A 26,191-nucleotide genomic window follows, 5' to 3' on the forward strand; every position below is an offset into this window, starting at 1 on the left:
AGTACACAAAAGGCTTCTCAAAAATGGTGTAAGCTAAATTCAGAGATGAGATGTAGCATACTGTACTGGAGGAAGTGCACAACAATGATGAACAGTCCCACCACATCTGAGATACCTACTCATATTGGGTTGGCATGATTTGAATGCAATGAACAAACTTTAGACAGAGACAGACAGAGAGAGAGAGAGAGGGTACAAATGCAGGTAACAAAACTGATATAAGGAATAGAGTACATCATCTATGATGATAGGCTGAATACATATAATCTATAGTTGCTGTTTTTTTTTTTAAATGTGACTCTTGACCACGTATGGTTTTAAAATCTATAATACATTAGTACTGTATGTACTAGTGTGCTAAGGATTGCTTTTAGATTGAATTTTTTTTTTTTTTTTGCATAATTTGGAATCCTTGCTCTAAGGCCCAAACATAAAACTTTTAACAAGCCACTTCAGGCCTCTAATAAGTCAGGAGGTGGTCTCATACTGAGTAGTTATTTGGCAGAACTCAACCCAGCACTTCGATCATTGAAGAGAGAGAGAGAGAGAGAGAAGGTACATTAACTACTTGGCCACCTGGACAGCATTTTGCTATGAGAAGAGTTGATAAGATTCAGACACATAAGTTTTACCAGATGGATGCTGGAGAAATTTCCCAAGTATAAAAGATAGAAAAAAGGACCAAGACAAGTGACCATCCCCAAAGGTTGTACAAAGGATTGGTAATTAAAGTACATTATTGACACTAAAAGGCATAAGTGAACCAATAGCATTATCAATAACTTAAGCAAACAACCAAAAGATAATTTTTCTGATTCATTAAAATGATCCTACAAATACACTATTTGTTGGATCATCACATCAGCAGTATTTGTTGGATCATCACATCAGCAGCACATTGTAGAGCACATTTTCAGCAGTGTTGTATCAATAAAAATGAGACAAAACACCAATGGACTAATGTACTCCTTACAGATGAGAGTCATTTTAGTCTTTCCTCCAATTCTAGATGGCACTTGATCTGGCATGAAAACTGTACTGCTTACCATCACAGAAATGTTCTTGAAAGGGATAGATACGGCAGTGCTGGGATCGTGTGTGGGAAGTGATTATGCTTAATGGGTACACTGAGCTACAAAAAAAAGGGACTATGACTGCTGAATGATACTGCAACACAGTACTTAATTTTTCATATAGGTAAAACTGTAGCTAAAGACAAACTATATTTTTACCTGTATATGAAAAAATTTCATGACTAAATATGGAAATAAATTTATTGCCAGCATACTAATAATACTAATAAATAATAAATTAGGTACTGTGTTGCAATATCATTCAGCAGTCATAGTCCTTTTTTTCTGTAGCTCAGTGCATCCATTAAACATAATCACTTCACACACCATGACCCAAGCACTGCTGTATCCCTTTCGAGAACATTCCTGTAACGGTAAGCAGTACAGTTTTCATGCCAGATCAAGTGTCATCTAGAATTGGAGGAAAGACTAAAATGACTCTCATCTGTAAAGAGTATATTAGTCCATTGGTGTTTTGTCCAATTTTTATTGATACGACACTGCTGAAAATGTGCTCTACTATGTGCTGTGAATAAAGGAACAGAGACTACAGGCCTTTGGGCATATAGGCCTATCACAAACGTCTTGCTGAAGTTTGTTGAAATATCTGTGTACTTGTGCTTGAATGGAGCTAACTTGCAAGTTGACCCTGTGATGCATCAATTACATTTTGGGGTTATAACCAAAAATCTGTTTTCATACTCTGTGGTAGAGTGAGGGTGACTTCTTAGCAAATGTCTGGAACACATTCCACTGGTTTGAAATGCTGCCCAGAGCCTGAATATAATGCTATGTGATATTCCGAACTCTCTGGCAATATCTGTAATTCAGCAGCCTTCTTCATGCTTTCCGATAACTCTTCCCAGAGTGAAATCGACCAGATGATGTCCTTGAGACATTACAAGACCATCCAAGTTTGCAACTTTATTCCTTCGTGAAGAAAGTTTCCTTTAAACACAATTTGCTTAGTGCAGCCTTTTGCCTTTTATCCTATTGAGTGCTACCACGTGATTCTTCTGCATGTGATTCGAAAATTTTAATTTGTACCTGATTTCTACTTGAAATTATCAGTAATACAAATTGCTACAAACTCATTTGTCTGAATTTTGGGTTGTAATATTCAGAAATAGTGTTTGTCCTTAGATTTTGGTCACCAGTGTAATAAGATGTTCAAGGATGCAGATTACACTAATGTTTTTCATTCCAGAATCCTTTGCCATCTGAGGGCAAAATAACTATTGACAATGACTAAAACATATGCACAGAGAACTATAATGCTATTTATAAAGATATATTTGAACCCTCTTTGCCTCACACAATTCAACCATCTTATCTCTTCTCTCCTTCTCAATTCTTTATTGTCATATATGGGCAACATGCTAAAAACTTTTCCAACAACACTATTATCCTTCAACTGCCACAACTTCCTGTAGTCTCTGTAAAATCAGGTATGAGACAAGGGCACATATTATAACTGCTGTTATTCATTCAAATGATACAAATTGGAAATGTTAATCTCAGCTCTTTGGAGCCTCTGTAATTCAGTCGGTATGGACGAAGCCCTTTTGTCAGAAAGACCTGGGTTCGATTCCCATCAATGAAGTGAGGAACCTTTATTTGATCTCTTTCAACTAAAGGTGAGTAAACCTGTCTCGTACAGAGGTGGAGGATTTTGTTCTCCCAGTAACTCAGGTTTTTCATTCCTCAAAAGAGGCAAACTGGTCCCGTGAACATACACAACCTTCCTGAGGATAAGGTGGTTGGCACTGTGCCAACCACCTTATCCTCAAGAAAGTTGCAGTTGTGAAGTCCACAGCTAAAGAACCTGAATGGTTCATGAAAAGCTTAAGACAAGACAATCTCAGCTCTTTACTTTATGCAGATGATGTTATACTTCTAAATAAGTCAAGTACAACTCTGCAGGATTCCCTAATTAAATTGTATAACTGCTGTAATAAATGTGTTATGAAAATCATCAATAAAAAGGCAAAGACAATGGAAAAAAAAAAACAGAAATATTGAAAACATCAATTGTATTCTGAACGGAATCCCTATAGAAAGTGTAACACGTTTCAGCTATTTAAGCACACTTTTTTAGTTAAGATGGTAAATTAAATATGGAAATAGATAGCAGAATTAGCAAGCTGGTATGGTAGAAAATCAACAAAATAAATTTGTATTGAGTAAGAGAGAAATTAGTCTAAACACTAATTAGCTGTATATAAGACTGTGCTCAAACCAATTTTAAATTATGGATCCAAGAGCTGAGTTAGATATAAAACATTTGATCAAAGACTGGAGAACACATATATGAGAATCCTGATGGTATTAATGGGAGTATGGTAGTAAAAATAAGGATATTAGGAAAGAACTTGGCATTGTTAGCATTCAGGAATGCATTAGTAGAGGTAATCTCAGGTGTTATGGTCACCTACAGAGAATTGAGGAGGAAAGTTAACAAAACAAGTGCTTTTTTGCCAGGATGGTAGGAAAAAGATACAGAAGAAACTCAAAGTATAGGTGGATTGATATAGTAAGAAGGTGCCTTTGTTGACTGAAATATAAGAAGAATAATATAGGAGTCTTGAGAGATAGCAGATTCATTTGAAGGAAAATGGTTGATGAGAAGTTAGTAACAATGTAAACTTTTCATGTTATGCTATCATAATATCCTGTACATCAGGAATTTGATGACAATGATGAATTAAAAAATACCTACTTTTATATAAATGTTTTAATATAAGTGTTTGAATATAAACTTTTAATATAATTTTTATATAGTTTTTACCAATATAGTTTCTACCAATATAGTTTTTATACGTTTTTGAGTGCTGAATTGTTTCTCTGAATACGAGTGTACTTCAGTGGTTGTTTTTCGGAAGTTAGTTGCTGTCGCGATATAATATATGTTGGTACCGTCAGAATCGAACGCGTAACGGTGGAAGACAAAACGAAGCTAAGTTACTTTGTATTTAGTTATATTTCATTTTATTTAATTATATTAGTACTTAAATGTTCTGATGTTTGTACTTTTTTCCCCTCTTATTTATTAATTGAATAATTATTAAGGATTACGCTACTCGGCAGTAAGGAATGATGGTGGATTCAGCAGCAGTCGCAAGTGACGTAACGCCAAGTCCTCCGCCATTTAAGAACTCGATTATTAGCAATATCATAAGGGACTTTGTGGCATGCAGTACTTGCGGCATGTATGCTTCTAAGGAATTACATATGTGGTTTGTTAAAGAGAGTGGAGAGCGTATGTGCGCAAAATGCAGGCAGTTGGAGGAAATAACTACATTAGATATATCGATATCCGACTTTGTTGCTCCAGGAACGGAGAATGAATGTAGGAAGACGAGTAGTATGATAGGAGAGAATGAGAAAATAATGGTTGATAGTGTGGAAGGTGTGAGTGACTGTGGAAGTTTAGGAGATGGTTTTGTTTGGGAGAGTGAATTTAGATTAAGAGTGACTGACCTGCAGCGGGAGATAGATGAGTTGAAAGAGGAGGTGGAATGTCTAGTGAATGAGAGCAGAAGTATGAAAGATAAGATTAGGAGAATGGAAGAGATGAATGCAAGGCGAATCAGAGTAGGAGAGAGAGAGAATTTAAGGAGTATGAGTGAGAGGTATGGGGGTGCTAGAAGAGGAGAGATTGGAAACAGTAGAAGAGAAGGAATGAGAGAGAGGTATGGGAATGCTAGCAGACGAGAGGATGAAAACAGTAGGAGAGACGGAATGAGAGAGAGATATGGAAGTGCTAGAAGAGGAGAGAATGGAAACGGTAGGAGAGATGGAATGAGAGAGAGGTATGGGAATGCTAGAAGACGAGCGGATGGAAACAGTAATAGGAGAGACAGAATGAGAGCGGGATATGGAAGTGCTAGAAGTGGAGAAAATGGAAACAGTAGGAGAGAGGGAATGAGAGAGATGTATGGGAGTGCTAGAAGAGGAGAGAATGGAAACAGTAGAAGAGAGAGGTATGGGAATGAAAGAAGAGGAGAGAATGGAAACAATAGGAGCGATGGAATGGTAAGAGGTATAATGTATGGTGACTCAATGATCCGTGGTGTTCAGGATAGGATGCGTGAGGAGTGTTTGCCAGGAGGAACAATAGAAAGGGTGGCTATGGCAATTAAGAGAAGTGAAAGGGTGGAAGAGATGATTGTGATGGTAGGAACGAATGACTTGAGTGGTAATGTAAGTCGGGCAGCGAGAGATATGAGATTTTTGCTTGAGACTGTACGGAAGAAGACAGAGAGAGGAAAAATAGTGTGCGTGTTGCCTAGGTATGATAATGATGAGCTGAGCAGAAGAGCGGTGATATTGAATGGCATAATAGCGAGAATGTGTGACAAGAGAGGACTGGTATATGTGGATGCTTGGAGTGCGTTTGAGGAAAGAGAGGAGTTGTTTGCGAGAGACCGTTTGCGTTTGAATGAGGAAGGACGTAGGCATCTGGAGAGATTGCTGTTCTGAACGAGTCAGTGTGTCCCAGGGAGGATGATAGCAGGGGTGGCCTCTTGTGGGAATGGATACTTGGGAGAAGGGAGACAATGTCAGGTAAGACTGAGCCCAGTGGAGTCTAGAAGGGATAATGCTGGGTATAGAAACAATGGCATTTATATGCTGTATACTAATGCCAGGAGTATCCGGAATAAGGGAGAGGAATTGGTGGCGCAGATAGCATCAGCCTGGCCAAAAATTATTGCGATCACTGAGACGTGGTTGACAGAAGAGGATATAAAAACAGGAATAGCAGTCACTGGGTATAGCATTTTTCGCCAGGATAGGAGGGGAAAGCGTGGTGGTGGGGTGCTGCTTATGATAAGTGATGACCTATGTCCTCTAAGAGTGGAGAATTTGGAAGGTAGTGAGACAAATGATTTTGAGAGCGTATGGTGTGAGGTAGAGGTAGGCAAGACAGGATATTTAGTGGGGTGTTGCTACAGACCCAGGAGCACAGAGGATGGGGACCAGGAGATGTTTAGACAGCTAAGTTTGGCAAGTGCAAGAAGAATGATTGTTATGGGAGATTTTAACTTCAGTAGTATAAATTGGAGAGAGGAAGATGCATGTAACAATAGGGGAATGGAATTTCTAGAATTCTTGAGGGACAAATGTCTTAGGCAACATGTAACAGAGGGAACAAGAGGTTCAAAAGTTTTGGATATGGTTATAGCATCAGAAGAGTTGATAATAACTGAGTTGACGTCTCTCCCACCAGTTGGAGAGAGTGACCATATGGTGTTGACTTGGAAAATGAATAGACATGCAGGAGTATCAAAGAGACAGGAACTTATGTGGAATTATAAGGCAGGTGATTATAATAGTCTTAGACGTCAACTTCGGGAAGTTTCATGGAGGGAGGAATTGGAAGGCCGGGATATCACCAGTGCGTGGGAAATTGTGAAAGAATATTTGTTATCAGCAATGGTAAGTTGTATACCACGAGTGAAGAAGAGGGCGCAATTTGGAGTAAAGTGGATGACAAACAATATTAAACAGGAATTGCATGCGAAAAAGAGGCTATGGAAGAGATATAAGGAGACAGGTGAAGAGATGCATGAGGAATATAAGACACAGGCCAGAAGAGTGACTCGTGTGGTAAGGAAAGCGAAACTGGAATATGAGAGGAGATTGGCCCTAAGATCCAAAGAAAATCCTAGGGAATTTTTTAGCTATGTGGCCAGTAGGAGGAGAAATGACTGTGGAAGAATGATATTGTGGGATAAAAATGGGAATAGAGTGACTGATGCAGAGGACATAGTGGAATTGTTCAATGAACACTTTATTGGAGTATTTCATCCTAGAGGAGTCAGTTTTAATGCTAGAGGGATAGGACTGGTACGAGGTCTGGAGGTACAGGAGGAGAGTGTGTTTCAGATACTGAGTACTCTGGATGTCAGTAAAGCTGTGGGACTGGATGGTATTTCGCCACGAGTTTTGAGAGAATGTGCTAGGGAATTGACAATACCTTTAACGTGGCTTTTCAATGAAAGTCTGGCTTTGGCAAAGGTGCCCAGGGAATGGAAGGAAGGTAAGATAGTGCCATTGCATAAGGGTGGTAACAGACTGGAAGTGTCTAATTATAGGCCAGTCTGCGTGTCATCAGTAGTTGTTAAGATCTTGGAGAAAGTAGTGAGGGACCGTGTACAGCATTGGGCAGATGAGGGTAATGTTATCTGTGAGAATCAACATGGATTTGTGAAAGGACGCTCTTGTTTTAGCAATATGCTAGCCTTTTATAATAAAGTTACAAGAGCATTAGATGAGGGAAAGGCATATACTGCAATTTTCTTAGACTTGGCGAAGGCATTTGACAGGGTGCCACATGATAAGCTGATATTTAAGTTGTAGCACATGGGTCTGGATGTCAGATTGGTCAACTGGATTCAGGATTGGCTGTCTGATAGGTATCAGAGAGTTGTGTATGGTGGAGCAGTTTCCAGGAGGCAGAGGGTTACAAGTGGGGTCCCACAGATCTCAGTACTAGGACCTATATTGTTTAACCTTTATATCAATGACATAGCCAGTGGATTGCAGGGGGATATTCAGTTGTTTGCGGATGATGCGAAGCTTGGAAGGATTATTAGTAATAGTGCAGATGTGGTAGCCCTGCAAGAGGATTTAAATAAGCTAGATAGATGGGCAAATGAATGGGGGTGTCAGTTTAATGCAGCAAAATGCAAGGTCTTGAGGTTTGGGAAACATCGATGGGATGCTGCATACTCTATGGGAGGAGTTATACTGGAGGAAGTAGGGGAGACAAGAGATCTGGGGTTGATGATTGATAGAAACCTGAAGTTTAGGGAACATATTGCAAAGGTGGTGAAGGTAACACAGAGGATTGCTGCTATTATGAGAAGGACACTGACCTGCAGAGATAAGAGGGTTATCATTCCGTTGTATAAGTCTCTGATCAGACCACACTTGGACTATTGTTCTCAGATTTGGTCCCCAGGATTTGAAGGGGATAAATTAACCGTGGAAAGGATACAAAGACGGATGACAAAGATGGTTTCAGGACTGTACAAGGATAGTTATGAGGATCGGCTGAGAGAATGTGGACTGCAGAGTTTGGTGGATAGAAGAAGGAGAGGTGATATGATTGAGACTTTTAAACTGTTGAGAGGTGGTTACAGGGTTGACACTGGGGAGTTCTTTCGCTTGGTTGATCAGCGGGAAGGAGTGATGACAAGAGGCCATCCCTGGAAGTTACGAAAGGAAACTGTGAGCAAGAGGGTAAGGAGTGGTTTCTTTGTGTGGAGGGTGGTTGAGCCGTGGAATGCATTGCCTGATGGAGTGGTGGGAGTGAGAACGGTCAGTGGGTTTAAGGAGTGGTATGATAAACTTTGTGTTTCTCAGAGGGGGACTTCCCCTCGATGAGTCTTGACAGACTTTGTCTTAGAAAGGACCTCCCTCGATGAGTCTTTTGACTCCTTGGAGGCCTGAATAATAATAATATAAAAAAGAACTTGGTTATTAGAATTGCCTGAAAAACATTTTGCTTAAATAAGAAAAAAAACAGCTTACTTATGTGTGCAGTTATCCCAACGACCATAACACACATCCAGTCCTCCAATAAAAGCAAATGATTGGTCTACACACACAATTTTTTCATGATGAGCCCAGAAGAGAATACCTTCCATCATGTCAGGATGACGTAGTACCTTAAAAAATAAATATATAAAAAGCACTGAATGTTTATGATTATTTATTTATGACCAAATATTTTTTACTATTTATGGCACTGAATATTTAGGCTTAACTGTTGGATGGAACTCATGTCAGAGGCTTAAGGGAGTAAACAGCAATGGAGCAGGATTAAAACCAATGTTTAATTCTTTGAATACTTCATCTCAATCACAGAAACATCTTCAGGAAGTATAATATCAACTGTAACATACATATAAAGGCAAAACAAATCTAAGTGGAAAATCAGAAATAAAAATCTCATGTCCTAACTAGGCATGGTGACCTCTATGGGCACAAGCTGGAAAACTCAATTGTAATAGGGGGATCTCTGATAATTTATATTTCCCATATCTTTAACTCGTCCATACTTATTTAGATTCGGGTGGTTTTTAAAATGAGTTGCAGATTCAAGTTTAGAAGTTTCCTACTTCTAAACTTGATGTGATAAAGCATAGTGGTTTTTTCCAATTTGATTCTGTGTGTGTTATCTAAAGTATGGTGTGTTAAACCTGACTGACAATAATCATGCTTACATATGTATTTTATGCTATTCCAGATGGATGGTTACTGATTTTCCAGTCTGTCCGCAGTAGGCCAACTTACAGGAACAAGAAATTACATTCCACACACACACACACACCAGAAACTGAGGAACAGACAAGGATTGCTAGTTTCAAGTGAGATTAAAACGCATTACAGATGTTGAGTTTTTAAAAATTCTGGCTATTTTTTCAGATGTCTCCCACAAATATCCTGCTGTGTTTGTTTACAAAAGCAAAAGTATCAGAAATAAGGGGAATGAAATGGTTTCAGTGATTGAGTTGATTTGCCCTAAAATCATTGGAATAAAACTGAAATATGGTTGAATGAAGATGATATCATAATGGGAATAGACCCCCCCACCCCCCCCCCCCCCCACCCCCCCCCCCCCCCACCCCCCCCCCCCCCCACCCCCCCCCCCCCCCACCCCCCCCCCCCCCCACCCCCCCCCCCCCCCACCCCCCCCCCCCCCCACCCCCCCCCCCCCCCACCCCCCCCCCCCCCCACCCCCCCCCCCCCCCACCCCCCCCCCCCCCCACCCCCCCCCCCCCCCACCCCCCCCCCCCCCCACCCCCCCCCCCCCCCACCCCCCCCCCCCCCCACCCCCCCCCCCCCCCACCCCCCCCCCCCCCCACCCCCCCCCCCCCCCACCCCCCCCCCCCCCCACCCCCCCCCCCCCCCACCCCCCCCCCCCCCCACCCCCCCCCCCCCCCACCCCCCCCCCCCCCCACCCCCCCCCCCCCCCACCCCCCCCCCCCCCCACCCCCCCCCCCCCCCACCCCCCCCCCCCCCCACCCCCCCCCCCCCCCACCCCCCCCCCCCCCCACCCCCCCCCCCCCCCACCCCCCCCCCCCACACCAAGTCCATTCAAATGTAGTCCATCCATCTTGTATAAGTCCTTTCGCCCATCAAACTCATTCCACACGTCCACAAATTCCACACCACACCGTCCGCATAACCTGCGCATAATATCATTTGCGATTATGGCCCTCCTTCTAAACTCCTCTCTGTCATACCGCGGTAACAGACTCACCATTCTAACTCTGTCACTCTTTTCTTTCGCTACCTTTAACAATACTTTCAAGTCCTCTCTCATAAAAAATTTATCACCTTTCAATTCATTCGTACCAGCTACAATTGTTATTTCTTTCACCCTCTGTTTTTGCACTCTAATGCTCTCACTTACATCCTTAAATTTCGCACCCGGCAAGTACGATTTAGTTACACTCCCATCTATTACTCCTCTTTGGAGTAATAGAGAAACTATCCCAAGAAGTTCAACAGCAAAAGTCGCACAAAGAAGATATTTTAAATTAAAAAAATTAAAGAAATAGGTATGTTATTGGATTTTATAAATATGTTTTTGTAAGGAGGAGGAAATCTTTGTTTTATTATTTTATATTTAAAAATCTACTCTATACTATAAAATGATAAGCTGAAATTGGAAACGGATGTGACGTCGGCTTGAAACAGATGTAGGCTGTAATGTTTTTTGTAACATTTTTGTCAAGTTATTTGAAATGTTTTGAAACTCAGGGCTACCCTGAGTGTCGAGTCTTCAAAATTTGAGTCATCAGAATTCAAGGAGAACCGGCCTACCAGTCCGGAACACGGGGGGGGGGACATAGGTATCAGAGCCCCCTAGTATCATATAATTTCGTGTCACATGCCACCCGTGTTTTACAAGTATGTATGATAACATTTTACTGTAAAAAAAAAAAAACTGAATAAATAATTTAATTATAATATTTTTCAATGTAGTTTCTAAATTTAAAGCAGTGATGAGCAATTAAATAGTAAATCAAATACTCGGTTCGATCCGCATAAAGAATATTTTCTTTTTCTTTGATAAGAAAGTATTAATTTATATTAATTTTCCATTATTTAGGTATATTTTAATTTTTTAACCTGCACAAATAAATCCGCATGTAAAAATCAACATTCATAAATATGTTTTTAATTAAAATATACTTTAATTTAATTCTGCCGTACAAAACGAACACCATGGACCGCAAAAAACTTGAGAGGGCTGCATGCAGTCCATGGACCATTGGTTGCTCATCACTGCATGCGACTCCCTAATTTTTTTTTTGACAGATATAATTTTAAAAATGGCTCTTCACTCCAAAAAGGTTGCCGACGCTGTGCTAGACTATTGATAGTTTACTTTTTCATAGGAGTGCAGATTTTTGGGTGTTGGCTATTTGAGGTGAGGGAGAAGAGACTAATGAGTCTGGTCCATGAGAACAAATGAGGAATATATTATCTACATATTTTAACCAGACAGAAGGCTTAAGAGACATTGAGTGAAGAATGTGCTTTTCAAAAGTTTCTAAGAAAAATATGCAAATGGAGGTGAGAAGGGGGAAATTCATAGTGGTCTCCTCTATATGTAAATTTGATTCTTTCAAAATGGCCTGAATGAATGGCAAAGGAAAAGAGATCTGTGATATTAGCAGGAGAAATATTTTTTCAAGATATTACAACGTGATTCAAGGAAATCTTGGTAAATAGCGAGGTGATGTCAAAGCTGACCACTATTATCTACAATTAAATTTTTGAAAGAAGTTTTAAACTAGGTAGAGTTTTGTGGCCTGTGTGGGGAAGGGAGGGGAATAAGACATCTAGCTAATTGTTTAGACATTCTATAACAGGATAATTAGGCTTGTAAATTTTTGGTAACTTGCATATTGGGGAGAGGGAGGAGTGAGAACTAAAGGATTTAATATCATTGGCTTTTTACTCAAATTTTAAGGCATTACCAATGTTTTATATGGACGGATAAGTCCCACTCCTGATTTTATCCCATAATTTCCTTCTCCTTCCCCAAAAATTGCAATGTTCACCCCCCCCCCCTTCCCAAAGTATTCTCTGCCCATCTTTAATAAATTAAAAAATATAAAAAAAACCCAGATTTTTCAAAAAGTTCACATACCTCTTGCCTCACCAATAATTCTCCCACATCTCTCAACCCCCCCCCCCCTTCTGTTCAGTCTTACTTCCTTCAACAATGAAAGTATATTGCATATGCTGGGATGCCGCTGAAAAATGAAGACAGTGAGCAACATCCCACAAAGGTATGTCCGTCTTCCTATATATATTTTTTCTTCCTATATATTCTTCATATATCTGTCATTTAAAACATCAGTAATGCCCTAAAATTTGAGTAAAAAGCCACTGATTATAAAAAAAGGGGTACTCCTAAAGGACTTAAGCTTTTTAATAATTTCAGGAAGCCAAGAAGATTTCTTTCTTTTTTTTTTTCTTTCTTTTATCTCAATCAACGTTTTTATATTTTAATCTAAGATTTAGCAGGATTGTAATCTAATGGAATATAAGTAGACTGGTATCTGAGAATGTGAAAAACCACCACTCACCACTACAGCCAATTTACAGGTGAAAGACTTTTTATTAGAATCTACAGATTCCCTTAAAAATCAGTATACTCATTTACATATCCACTCTGAATGGATGTGTAAAACTTACCAAAATACGGAAAACATAACTTCTTAGAGATACTGTATTGCAACTGAGGCCTTCTGTTACTGCCTATAGAAGTCACTAAACCTAGTTAGGAAAAAAAAACTTTTGTGTACTGAGTTTCACTTAGTTCTGTGTGGCCTTTGGGTACATAATTATTAACATCTGACCTCCATGGAGTCAGAGAACTCATTGTGGGAGGTAGCATTGCTGCACACAATGGTCTTCCAATCGTGCTTTAAACTGATTCAAGGTGTTTACACCCACAATACACTCAGGCAATGCATACCACTCTCCATGCAGAGAACCTACTCCTCACTCCTCTGCTCACACCCTCTTTATACAGTTTCCAGCAATGGTCTCTTGTTCTATCCCCCTCTCGCAATCTATGAAAAATCTCTTCCATGTCAACCAGATAACAATCCCATACTAGCTTATATGTCACGATCACCCCCCCCTTCCTCCTATTATGAGGCTCTGGAATTTACATTCTCTCAATCTGTCCTCATACTCCACATTCCAAAGACAACTGACCACCTTTGCGAATATTCTCTGGACCCTTTCCAATATATCTGCATCACCATGAAAATCTGGTGACCAAATCTGTGCATAATAATCCATATTGCAGATAACCCATATTCATTATCCACAATAATCCATATAACCTGTATTTCTGCATGTCACAGTCCTCTGTATCATTGCCAATATCCAATGTGATGTCTTCACAACTTGTGCAATGTGGCCCCTGAATTTCAGGTCCTTGTTCACCACCACTCCCAGATCTCTCATTTCCTCTACCTTTTTAAAAATTTCCCCACCAAGTGTATATTTTCCATTCATTGTTAATTACCAAGTGTATATTTTCCATTCATTGTTAATTACCAAATCTCAAAACCTGACACTTTGCAACACTGAACTGACAGTTCCACTTACCTGCTTATTCATGAAATCTATTCAAGTTTTCTTGTAAGGCCATAACATCTGCTTGACTCTACATTGCTCTCCCCAGTTTTGCATCATCAGCTTCTCTATAGTTATAAGTTATAACTAGTTAAACCCATCCCAATATTAATATACAAATTGAACAACAATGGCCCCAAAACTGACCCCTGTAGCACACCACTAGTCACCTTTCTCTTTTGGGATACCTCCCATATACAACTTTCTGATACCTATCCAACAGTCAGTCACTGATCCAATCACTGATAAAAAACTCAGAAGTTTTTTATCCAATCCCATTTGTTTCAATTTATTTATTTAACAGCTTGTCGTTTGGGAGTCTATCAAAAGCCTTTGCAAAATCTAAGTACACCACTGTACATGCATCTTCCCTGTCTAAGGTATTTTATCACCTTGGACAGGGGAGATGTTATAGTACATAAGTAAGTTAGTGAAATATAATCTCCCCTTAACAAACCCATGCTTATAACTATAAAGAATACTGGTGTTATCAACCCATTTCTGTATCCTACTTCTCATCTCCAGTACCTTCACCACAACTCCAGATATACTGACAGGCCTATAATTTGAATCTACAGTCTTCCTTTATGCAGTGTAACAATTTTACCCTCCTTCCACTTCCTTGCAACCTGTGCTGTTTCAAGACTTTTGTTAAACAGCCATGCCAATACTATGCCAATTCTCTGGAACATCCCCTTAAGATGGGCAGTGATATGTCATCAAATCCTGTCACCTTGTTTATTTATTTCATTTCTTCAAATACCTCCTTGCTCACTCACAATTAAGCCATCCTGTCCTATGTCATCTATACTTAATTTCCTCATGATTCCACCCTGATCAGGATAAAGCACCCTTCTAAATTGATCACTTAATACCTCAACAATGTCTTCTGCAATAGTTCCATTCTACCACTATCATCTGTTAACTTCATCTTAGTATGATCGTTCTTCCTTCTACTTGCCACATTAAAAACCTCTCTAGTGTTTTTATTTATCTGATTTGCCAATTTCTGCACATCTACTTTTGTTTTCCTTACTTAGTGAATCACTTTCCTGGCTTGTTCTTTATACTCTTCATGTGATTAAATATTACCATTATTCATCTTGTACTGTCTCTAAAGTACCTGTTTCTTCCAGATTGCATTCTTAAGCTCCATATTCATCCATTTTACAAGTACCTTATTCAGTGTTTTGGCCTCTGGAATACATTCACCCACACTGATGCTGTTATGTTTCTTTGTCAGTTCCCATGCAGCATTTATTTCCTTACTGCTCAACTCCTCGTTCCATGTTATAGCTCCAAGCTGTCTACTAAGCTTGTCATAATCACCAGCCTTAAAATTCCACATATATCCCTTCCTTGCAAAAGTCTGCATATATCTGCACAAAAGTCACAACACAAGGGGAGATGTTATAGTACATAAGTAAGTTAGTGAAATATAATCTCCCCTTAACAAACCCATGCTTATAACTATAAAGAATACTGATGTTATCAACCCATTTCTGTATCCCTTATACTTCATGATCACTTTCACCAACTGGAGGAAAGTGTGAAACACCTCTCACAATTGCATCCTCTGATGAAATGATCAGGCCTATAACTCTTAATCCTCGCGTGCTATCCTTTATGTGCTGCCTGAGATAGTTATCTCTCAAGAACTTGAGAAATTCACTTTCCTAATTATCATATGTTATCTCTTCATTCCAATCTATACCACCATAATTAAAATCACCTTATACAGTTCTTCATCAAGCCCCCTCCTCATTCCCAAGCTATAACAAATCTAACTAAATATGTCTTCCTCTCCACCTCCACACCCTACTGCCTCATAACCATTGTTTCAATTTCACCCTTTCATATCTACCTTATGTTGTCTTAATTCCCCTGCTACCATCAGTAGCACTCCCCCTCTGTTCTTGTCCTTTCTGTCCTTGTGAAAAATACTGCATCCTTCCATTTCTATTCCCGTTACGATATCATCTTCATTCAACCATGTTTCACTTATTCCAATGATTGTGGGTCGAATAAACTCAATCACTGAAACCATTTCATCCCCCCCCCCCTTATTTCTGATACTTCTGGTATTTGTAAACAAGCACAGCAGTTCATTTTTAGGTCTATAGCCACTCCTATCCAAGCCATGTGTTGGTTGTGATTTTCCAATCCCACCTGCCCAATCACATTTATCACCACTTACCACAAATATCTGCTCGGTCTCAACTTCTCCACCCACAGTGCAATATATTCCCTCTTCATACACACGTTCATTGTCACTTTCAACATCCACTCTTCCACCTGATTTCCTCCCATTTCCCTGTTCCCTCTTGCATTCCCATTTTCTCTTCATCTCTCACACCTACTGTTTCCACTGCCAAGCACTTCTGCCTCTTCAGTACCACTTTTCTGATTTTTCCCTTCATCTCTTTCTTCTGATCTCTTGCAAGCATCACATACTGTACTTCCATCCTGCAATACTTTCTCCAAAGCCATTTGAATGCAACTTATCATGCCTGTATAATTTCATTCTTCCCCTAAACACATGCCATACAACCACAAACTGCACTTCTTTCTCCTTACACAGCTCCTCTAGTATACCATTCATGATTTTTACTATCCATCACAACTCATCATCATACCTCGGCAACACACTGATAACCTTTCCTGCTACACTGCTATCTTTCACTCTTCTCAATAATCTCCTGATATTTGTCCTCACATCTTATGTACACTTAGATCATTTGTCTTCACAATCATGACTAATTCTCTTGCTCGTTTCTTCCTCATGCCCAATGCCTTAATTATATTATCCTACTCATTCTCATTGATTTTTCAACTATTTTTCTTAAACTGAAAATCTGATCCTGACGTCACTTATTTGGATTGAATCCAGCATGTCCTCCCCCCCAGTTTTCTCTTCCAAAATTCTTCTCAAGTATGTTTGCTCTACTCTAGTCATTTAGAATTTACTATTCTGACTAGGCCTTCAGAATCAGGTAGTGTAGCCAATGTAAAACTTTCACAGGATTTATTATTATTATTATTAACACAGACATTCATTGTGTCAAAAGATTGATTGTGGGAAGAACAAACTACTTCACACAAAACTTATCAAACGGCACTTAAAACTTATTCAATGTCTGCATTCACTGCACTGTCAGGCAATGCATTTCACTTACAAACTACTCTCCTTACTTCATTGCTCACATTCTCCTGATACAGTTTACAGCACAAGCCTCTGGTTCTACCCCCCCCCCCAATTCTTGGAAAAATTTCTTCCACATTAACCAGTAACAATTCTTTAAAATTTACAAATATCTCAACCATAGCCCCTCACCTCCTCTTATTCATGAGGCTTTGCAAATTGCATTTACTCAATTTGTTTACATATTCTACATTCCAAAGAACTGTTACTACCTTAATCAATCTTCTCTGGCACAATAATCCATAAGAGGTGTGACTAATGACTTGGAGAATGGAACCATAACCTCTTTATTTCTTCATGTTAAGGTCTTCTGCATCATTGCCATAATCTAATGTGATGACTTCATAAGTCATGCAATGTGACCCCGAAATTTAGGTCCTTGTCGACACTGCTCCCAGATCTTGTCTCCTCAACCTCCTTCAAAATTTTCCAATCAATCATATAATTTCTTTCACATCATTGCTTACCAAATTTTAGAACCTTGCACTTTGCAATGTTGCACTGATTAAAGTTCAACATTGCAAATTTGGTGTATATATATATATATTTGATTATATATGCATAAATATGCTTGTTCACACAATCTATGTCTGGTGGGGAGGGTGGGGAGGGAGGGTTTTTTAAAGAGTTTAGAAAGGGTTTATTGTTGTATCATTTTGGTTCAAATGAAGTAATGCTTATTGTTTCAGATGCAGTGCAGGTGGAAGAAAGTCTGGCTACTCAACAGATCCCATTTATCACAGAGCCTGTTCCTGGAAGCAGTTAAGGTGCTACAGAATTTCAGCAAACTGGAAAACTCATGATATATCTCTAAACAAACTTTGGCACACCTCCCTATCCTCCTGTCAGTAGTAATTACAGAATATCACCACAGAAAGAGAAACACCACTGTCGCCCTCAAACATGTGATTATCCTTAAGATCATTACATCCCCATGCTTCACTGAGCATGTCTTTAAAGTAACTTTCACATTGGTGTGTAAATATTTAATTAAGTTATAAAAATTATTTTCATTCCAGTTCCAAGTAGTTTTCATTCCAGAAATTCCAGCATGAACCACTACTATACCTATGGAAATTTGAATATGGAAATCCAGAATATCTTCAATTATTATACTGCCTCTATCATTTCTAATCAATTTAAAACAAATATTTTCTCCATTTTGAAATGTTGTTTTAAATGACCTCCATAACAGTTTGCCATTTTCATTATATATATCTTCTATATTCTTCCCATGACTATCATTTAGCTACTTTTAAATGTAACTTAACTTGCTTGTTTTTTTTCTCTGTATTCTTTCAAGGCATCTGCTGGTTTACTTCCTTGGTATTTTCAACATGCTTTCTTCTTTTCCAAGACTCCCTCTATTAACTTATTTTGTTCACAATGAAATTCGGATTTTTCTCTCCTTTCATATAATTTCATAACAATTCTAGCTAAATTAATTTTTGTTAAAAGTTTGCACACTAGGACTCCAAAATTTGGTTCTTGTTTTCAGATGCTTTCATTTTTTTCTTGAATAATATTCATATAGTTGAGTCTACAGTTCATCTCTAAGAGGAGCTTAGCTTGAATGCTTAATAAAATTTTGTTACATATTTTTCATTTCAATCCTAAATAAAACTAAACAATGCACACTTCCTTTTTCAAATGCCCTGTATACTTGTATCCTGAAACAGTGGTAAGACATTACTATCAATGATAATGTAGTCAGTTAATCTTATGTCTCCCCCTCCCCCATGTGAAATTTTGCACACCTTTGTGCTGAAACAATGTTTTTGTGATTACTAGTCTGTGTTCCATATAAAAATCCAGCAGACACTTCCCATTATTTTCCCAAAAACATCCCTATATTAATTTCCTACTCTGCTGTTTAGATCTCTCGTAGGCACTAGCTTTTCTTTTTGTTTTATGCCAGCTGCCTTCACTCATGACTCAAAAGATTTCTCCATTCTTTAGTAGAACCTTCTTATGGGACATAAGTACAAATAAGTTTCATTTTCCAATTTTCCATTTTGACATTTTCATACATTACTTTAAATTGTCTATTTAGTGTTGAATTCTATGGATATTCTATGGATATTCCTGATCACTGCTGCCTGAATATAAATAGCATCCTATATTTATTATTTATGTTTTTGTGATTACTAGTCTGTGTCCCATATAAAATAATATAGTTATGAAACAATGTTTTTGTGATTACTAGTCTGTGTCCCATATAAAAATCCAGCAGACACTTCCCATTATTTTCCCCAAAACATCCCTATATTAATTTCCTACTCTGCTGTTTAGATCTCTCATAGGCACTAGCTTTTCTTTTTGTTTTATGCCAGCTGCCTTCACTTATGACTCAAAAGATTTCTCCACTACTTTAGTAGAACCTTCTTATGGGACATAAGTACAAATAAGTTTCATTTTCCATTTTGACAATTTCCTACATTACTTTAAATTGTCTATTTAGTGTTGAATTCTATGGATATTTCTTCTTTTCCCTGATCACTGCTGCCTGAATATAAATAGCATCCTATATTTATTATTTATCAAAATATCACCTGTTTTAGTTGTCTTTATCTCAGTAACAGCAATGATGTCCATGTAATACTTCTCTAGTTCGTCTTTTGACTTATTTTCCATTGATACATCTTATGTTAATGAAGCCTATTTTAATTTTACTGACACCAAGTTTGTTCCAGTAGCTAACTTTTTGTTGTTAGTCTTGGTTCCTTGATGAAAACAGTAGCACCTTGAAATGTCATGGTGGCCACATTTCACTGTGTTGTACCATCATATCTCTTTCTGGTTTAAAATAATACAGAGTACAATTTGGTCAGCAAAGTTCTAAGTTGTCAGCCCATCCTCGGGGGGAGGTCCCCCCCCCCCCGAGAAACACAAAGTCTATCATACCACTCCTTAAACTCATTGACCATTCTCGCTCTCACCAATCCATCAGGCAATGCATTCCATGGTTCAACCACCCTCCATGCAAAGAAACCACTCCTCACCCTCTTGCAAACAGTTTCCTTTTGTAACTTCCAGGGATGGCTTCTTGTCATCACTCCTTCCCACTGTTCAACCAAGCGAAAGAACTCCACAGTGTCAATCATGTAACCACCTCTCAACAGTTTAAAAGTCTCAATCATATCACCTCTCCTTCTTCTATCCCCCAAACTCTGCAGTCCACATTCCCTCAGCCGATCCTCATAACTAACATGGTACAGTCCTGAAACCATCTTTGTTATCTGCCTTTGTACCCTTTCCACAGTTAATTTATTCCCTTCAAATCCTGGGGGCCAAATCTGAGAACAAAAGTCTAAGTGTGATCTGATCAGACTTATACAATGGAATGATAACCCTTTTATCTCTGCAGGTCAGTGTCCTTCTCATTATTGGAGCAATCCTCTGTGTTACCTTCACCACCTTTGCAATATGTACTCTAAATTTCAGGTTTCTATTAATCATCAACCCCCAGATCTCTTCTCTCCCCTACTTCCTCCAGTATAGCTCCTCCAATAGAGTATGAAGCATCCCATCGATGTTTCCCAAACCTCAAGACCTTACATTTTGCTGCATTAAACCGACACCCCCTTTCATTTGCCCATCTATCTAGCTTGTTCAAATCCTCTTGCAGGGCTATCACATCTGCACTATTACTAATAATCCTTCCCAGCTTCGCATCATCCACAAACAACTGAATATCCCCTTGCAATCCACTGACAATGTCATTGATATAAAGTTTTTTTGTTTTTTTTTTAAAATAACGAAACCTGTGGTGAGATCATAATTAAAAGAAACACACGTATTAACCACAGTGAAAATTATTTAATTGTAAATATTTCATCCTAAGTATCTTAGGACATCATCAGTACAGTAGTTTAAACAATAATAGGAATAATATACAGTTAGGGCACATGATTACAATAGAATCTCATAAAACATGTGTAATGTGTTACAGAAGTGAAAAAAAAAAAAACTAATAATAATTATTTTACACAATTTTGTATGACAATTTCCCATACTTTAGGAATAGTAAGAACGTCGTTTCAGTTTAAATTTGGTCTGTGTAGTAGGGCTTCAGAACTTTCTTTATATAAACGTTCATGTTTATATAAAGATCTATGTAAAAGTTTAGACTTTTCCCAATGGATCCTATGGCTTGGATTTTCAATTCCGTGTTGATAGAGGCCAGATTTCTGCAGTTTAAAAAGACGAATGTGGTCTTGATGTTCCGAGATGCATTTCTGAACAGACCTACCTGTCTGTCCAAAGTAAGACAATTTGCACGAGCATGGAATCTCATAAATGCCAGGCAACATCAAAGGTGAGAGTTTGTCCTTAGGAGAAGGTAACAAGTTATAAATTTGGTTGATAGATTTGTGAGTAGTGGCATGTATTTCTTCATAATTTTAGAAAGACGTTCAGAGATGCCTTTGACGTAAGGTATGGGAATCCTATGGACTTCATCTTGTCTGGTTTGATGTGTGGAAAAGTGATGATTTTTTGAGTTGTTTGAGGATTATATCCATTTAGGATGGCTATATTTTTGATTACTTCTAATTCTTAGTTTAGAGATCTTCAGAGGAGCAGAATTTGTGTGCTCTGGAAACTAGTGATTTAATAATGCCAGATTTCTGAGACGGATGATGAGTGGAAGAATTGTGAATGTAGTGACTGAGAATGTAGGCTTGCAAAAGACAGATGTGGCGATGGAATTGTCTTCTTTTCTTTGAATGTGCAAATCCAAAAAAAAAAGGAGATTATTATTATTATTGTTTAAACTACTGTACTGGTGATGTCCTTAGATACTTAGGATGAAATATTTACAATTAAATAATTTTCACTGTGGTTAATGTGTGCGTTTTTTTTTAATTATGATATAAAGGTTAAACAATATAGGTCCCAGTACTGAGCCCTGTGGGACCCCCACTTGTAACCCTCTGCCTCCTTGAAACTGCTCCACCATACACAACTCTCTGATACCTATCGGACAGCCAATCCTGAATCCAGTTGACCAATCTGACATCCAGACCCATGTGCTGCAACTTAAATATCAGCTTATCATGTGGCACCCTGTCAAATGCTTTTACTAAGTCTAAGAAAATGGCAGTATATATGCCTTTCCCTCATCTAACGCTCTTGTAACTTTATTATAAAAGACTAGCATATTGCTAAAACAAGAGCACCCCTTCATAAATCCATGTTGATTCTCATGGATAACACCACCCTCATCTGCCCAATGCTGTATACAGTAATGGATAGTACACTACATGAAAGCAAGGACTGGATATTACACCAGAGGCCCTGATCAATATTCCTTAAATGGTGTGTGTGAAGATCTCCTCATTACATCTGTATTATTCAAATACAAATAACATTTATATTTGAATAAATGCTATTTGGCATGAAGAAATGTTATTGATTCCAAATGAATTCTCACAAGGTGGTTCAATTGTGGGCTTTTTCCAATGCTCCAACTCTCTGCAGACAAGTCATATCAGACATACCATCCATCCATCCCATTAAAGATCCCCTTTCTGGGAACCTTACCCTTTGTTACTGCCTTGAGAAGTCTACCTTCCATTCCCACATGTGTCCAAAGCATAGGTAGCTGCTGAAAAAACAGCCACATCCAGCATATCCCCAGCTTTGTTCCAGTTGTGATAGGTCCTTATCTCGAGACCTTAGATGAATCCCTGACCACATTGTCCCAGCCATTCCCAATCTTCTTATTTCTTCTGACCTGCAATTCTTCACATTATTTGAATCCCAGATATTCAAATCCATCATCCTCCCCAACTATCTCTCCTAAAGTAAACTTGATTTTTTATGACCTTCTATGTCTTGAAAATCAAAATCTTTGTCCAGCTAGGATTAAATTCAAGTCCTTTATATCTATCTGTGTATTTCAGATGCTGACCCCTCTGACACTTATCCCAGTAACTCTGTTCAACTTATTCAGCTACACATATTGTTATCAATATACATACTGAATAGGTGAAGAGACAGCACACATTGAACATCTTTAACTAACTCTCTTGAAAGCCATGACTGAATATTATACTAGTGCAATGATTGGCATAATATTCAGAAACATTCAAATATGGAAGTATAAAAGTTTTGTGGTGGTGGTTGTACTGCATTATTCAGAAGGCATACTAAGATAAAATTCTGGATGATTGGAGTATAGCTCTCATGGTACGCATCTATAATATAGAGAAATGAAAGTGAATGTGACAGGAATTACAGATTAATTTCCCAACTGAGTGTTCCAGATGAGATTTACAAAAGTATACTTGAGAAGAGCCAAATTGCAGAAAAAAGAAATCTTGGGGAAAAAAACAAGTTGAGTAAATGCCAAATGGAGGTTTTTCATATCAGAATTTTATAGCTGAGAAATCATGAAAATATAAAAAGGATTTGTCTTTTACAATTTGTCGATCTGAAAGAGGCATAAGATAAAGTGCCAAGCTCTTCAAACAACTATGATTATATCGTGCAAATGGAATATCATACATTATAAGACTATACTTAGTTAAGCCAGTAGCAGAGAACTGAAAAATATATAGGAAGAAGGTCAGATGTAAAATTTTGTATATGATAAGAATACATGCTACCTCCAATATTATTTATCATTTATATGGAGAATATTTAAGTTACATTTAATCTGATATCAAAATCTGAGATATCCATCTGTTTATGATGGATATTTTTTTTTTCAGATTTTACATATGCATTTCATATACCATATCATAAAATTTCATGTAAATTGTATGAGCATATACATACTATGCTAGCCAGTCGCTAAAAAATCAAAGTTTCTTTATATCCAGAGAGGATCCAGAGGTGAGTGACCAAGATGATAGCAGGTCTATGGAATGAACCTTATGAAAACAGGTTGAAGATTTGTGGGTTGCAGAAATTGGTTGATAGGCAGAAAAGGGAAGATATGATTGAGACATTCAAATTGCTGAAGGGTTTCTATAGGATAAATTCAGAGGATATTTTTGAGAACAGGACTGATGGTGGTGGGAGGACTAGGGGGACATCCATGGAAGCTGGGTAAGAGTGTGGTTAATAAGGGTGTTAGAGCTAGGTTTTTTACTTTTAGAGTGGTGAATGAGTGGAATAAGCTGCCTGAGTCTGTTGTGGGTGCTATGACAGTGAATGAGTTCAAGGCAAAGTATGATAGATACTGTGTGAATGTCGAATAGTTGTGATGGACATGAAGTTTAGGGCCTTCTTCGATGAGTCTAAGGACTCCTTGGAGTCACTCATAATAATAATAATAATAATAATAATAATAATAATATAATACTAGCTCCCTGACAACAAGGAAAAACTCTGAGGGAAATCTAATAATTCAAAATAGATTATTATTATTATTATTATGTGACACCTCCAAGGAGTCCAAGGACTCATTACAGGTGGGCACTCTATTCCACACATCTGACTGTCTCTACTACTATTTAATTCTCCTGCTACACCCAACCACCATCAATGGCACCTACTGCCCATCACCACCATCAACAGTAATTTTTGTCTGTTACCTCTATGTGGAATGAAAAAATCCAAATTTCCAGGGGGGAAAAGATATTGCTTATTATTATCATGTGACCTCCATGGAGTCAGATACTCATTGTGGGAGGCACTACTGCACACAGTGCTTGTCTAACCATGCCTTAAATAGATTCAATGTGTCTACATTCAAATTCCAGTCACTAAACACTCTCCATGCAAAGAACCTGCTCCTCACTCCTCTGTTCACCGCCTGCTTATGCAGTTTCCAGTGATGGCCTATTGTTCTACCTCCCCCTCCCATTCAATGAAAAACTCTTCCATGTCAACCTGATAACAACCCCTGACTAGCTTATATGTCTCAATCATATCCCCCCCTTTCCTCATCCTCCTATTCAACTTAAATTCTTTCAATCTGTCCTCATAGTTCACATTCCACCTTTGTGAATCTTCTCTGAACCCTTTCCTACATATCCTCGTCACCATGAAACTCAAAGACCAAATCTGTGCATAATAATCCATATGAGGCTTGATCGAGGCCTCATATGGATTATTTTTTTCTAAGTTTTTTTTTAATTTTTTTCTAATCACTGCTTACCAAATCTCAAAACCTTACACTTTGAAACATTGAACTGAATGTTTCACTTACCTGCCCATTCATGCAATCTATTCAAGTCCTCCTGTAAGACCATAGTATATGCTTGACTCTGCATTGCTCTCCCCAATTTTCCATAATCTGCAAACAGCTGCATATCACTAGTTAAATCAGTCTCAATATCACTTATATACAAATTAAACAACAATGATTCCAAAACTGACCCCTGCTGCACATGACTAGTGACCTTCCTCTTTTGGGATACTGCACCACAACCATATACAACTTTCTGATACCTGACAGTCAGTCACTGATCCAACTCAGAAATCTGTTATCCAATTCCATCTGTTTTTAATTTATTTAACAGTTTATCATGTGGATGTCTATCAAAAAGTTTTGGAAAATCCAAGTCCACCACACCTGCCCAATCACTTTTATCACCACTTACCATATATATCTGCTCAGTCTCAACTTCCCCACCTATGTCACAATATACTCCATCTTCATGCATGCATTAGATAGTTTAGAACAGTCGTGTTTTTTTTTATTTTTTTTTTTAAACGTCAGCTTATACAACAGCATTTATGAAAGGCATTAAGAGTTATACTTGATTTATTTATCATCTGCTCTTTATGCAGATGATAAATAAATTTAGTATAACTTTTTATGACTTGATGACCAAATTGCAGAACTACTTTAACAAATCAAAATCAATAATAAAAAGACAAAGACCATAAAAACAGGCAAGAACACATATGGAAAACATCACCTGCAATTTCACTTATATAATTCAGTAAATATGGATAGAGATAACAAAATATACAAAGTTGGTATAGTGAAGAGTCAGTTGAGTAAATTTTTATAGAACAGGAGAAAAATTAGCCAAAACACTATACTTGCAATTTACAATTAATGTTCAAACCAGGGGGTGCTTAAGGGTCAAAGCTGTATAACTGAGAGGAGACCTCCACATAGCCTTTAAAGGAATGCGGAGAACCGACCAGGGCTTCTGACCTAATGTCCAATCCTCATCTTCTCGTGGTACACCCTGTTGGGTATCTACTTTGATACTGAACGAACGAGGATGGGCTGGCAATTTGGGATTTAGCCAACCAAATTGTATTCTTA

General features: G+C 38.3%; 1 protein-coding gene across 1 annotated transcript in view; it reads right to left on the bottom strand.

Moving 5' to 3' along the window:
* The window catches only part of LOC150109090 (phospholipase D1-like), a 558,765-nt gene that overhangs the window by 266,160 nt on the left and 266,414 nt on the right, over nt 1–26,191 (bottom strand). The window contains exon 8 of the mRNA XM_090405612.1: nt 8,613–8,749. Coding sequence (XP_090261738.1) covers nt 8,613–8,749 — 137 coding nt within the window. The remainder of the gene's footprint in view (nt 1–8,612; nt 8,750–26,191) is intronic.

The sequence above is a fragment of the Typopeltis vanoorti genome, chromosome 2 (assembly GCF_054136105.1).
Source record: "Typopeltis vanoorti isolate ZY-2024b chromosome 2, IOZ_Tvanoo_1.0, whole genome shotgun sequence".
NCBI classification, from domain to species: Eukaryota; Metazoa; Arthropoda; class Arachnida; order Uropygi; family Thelyphonidae; genus Typopeltis; species Typopeltis vanoorti.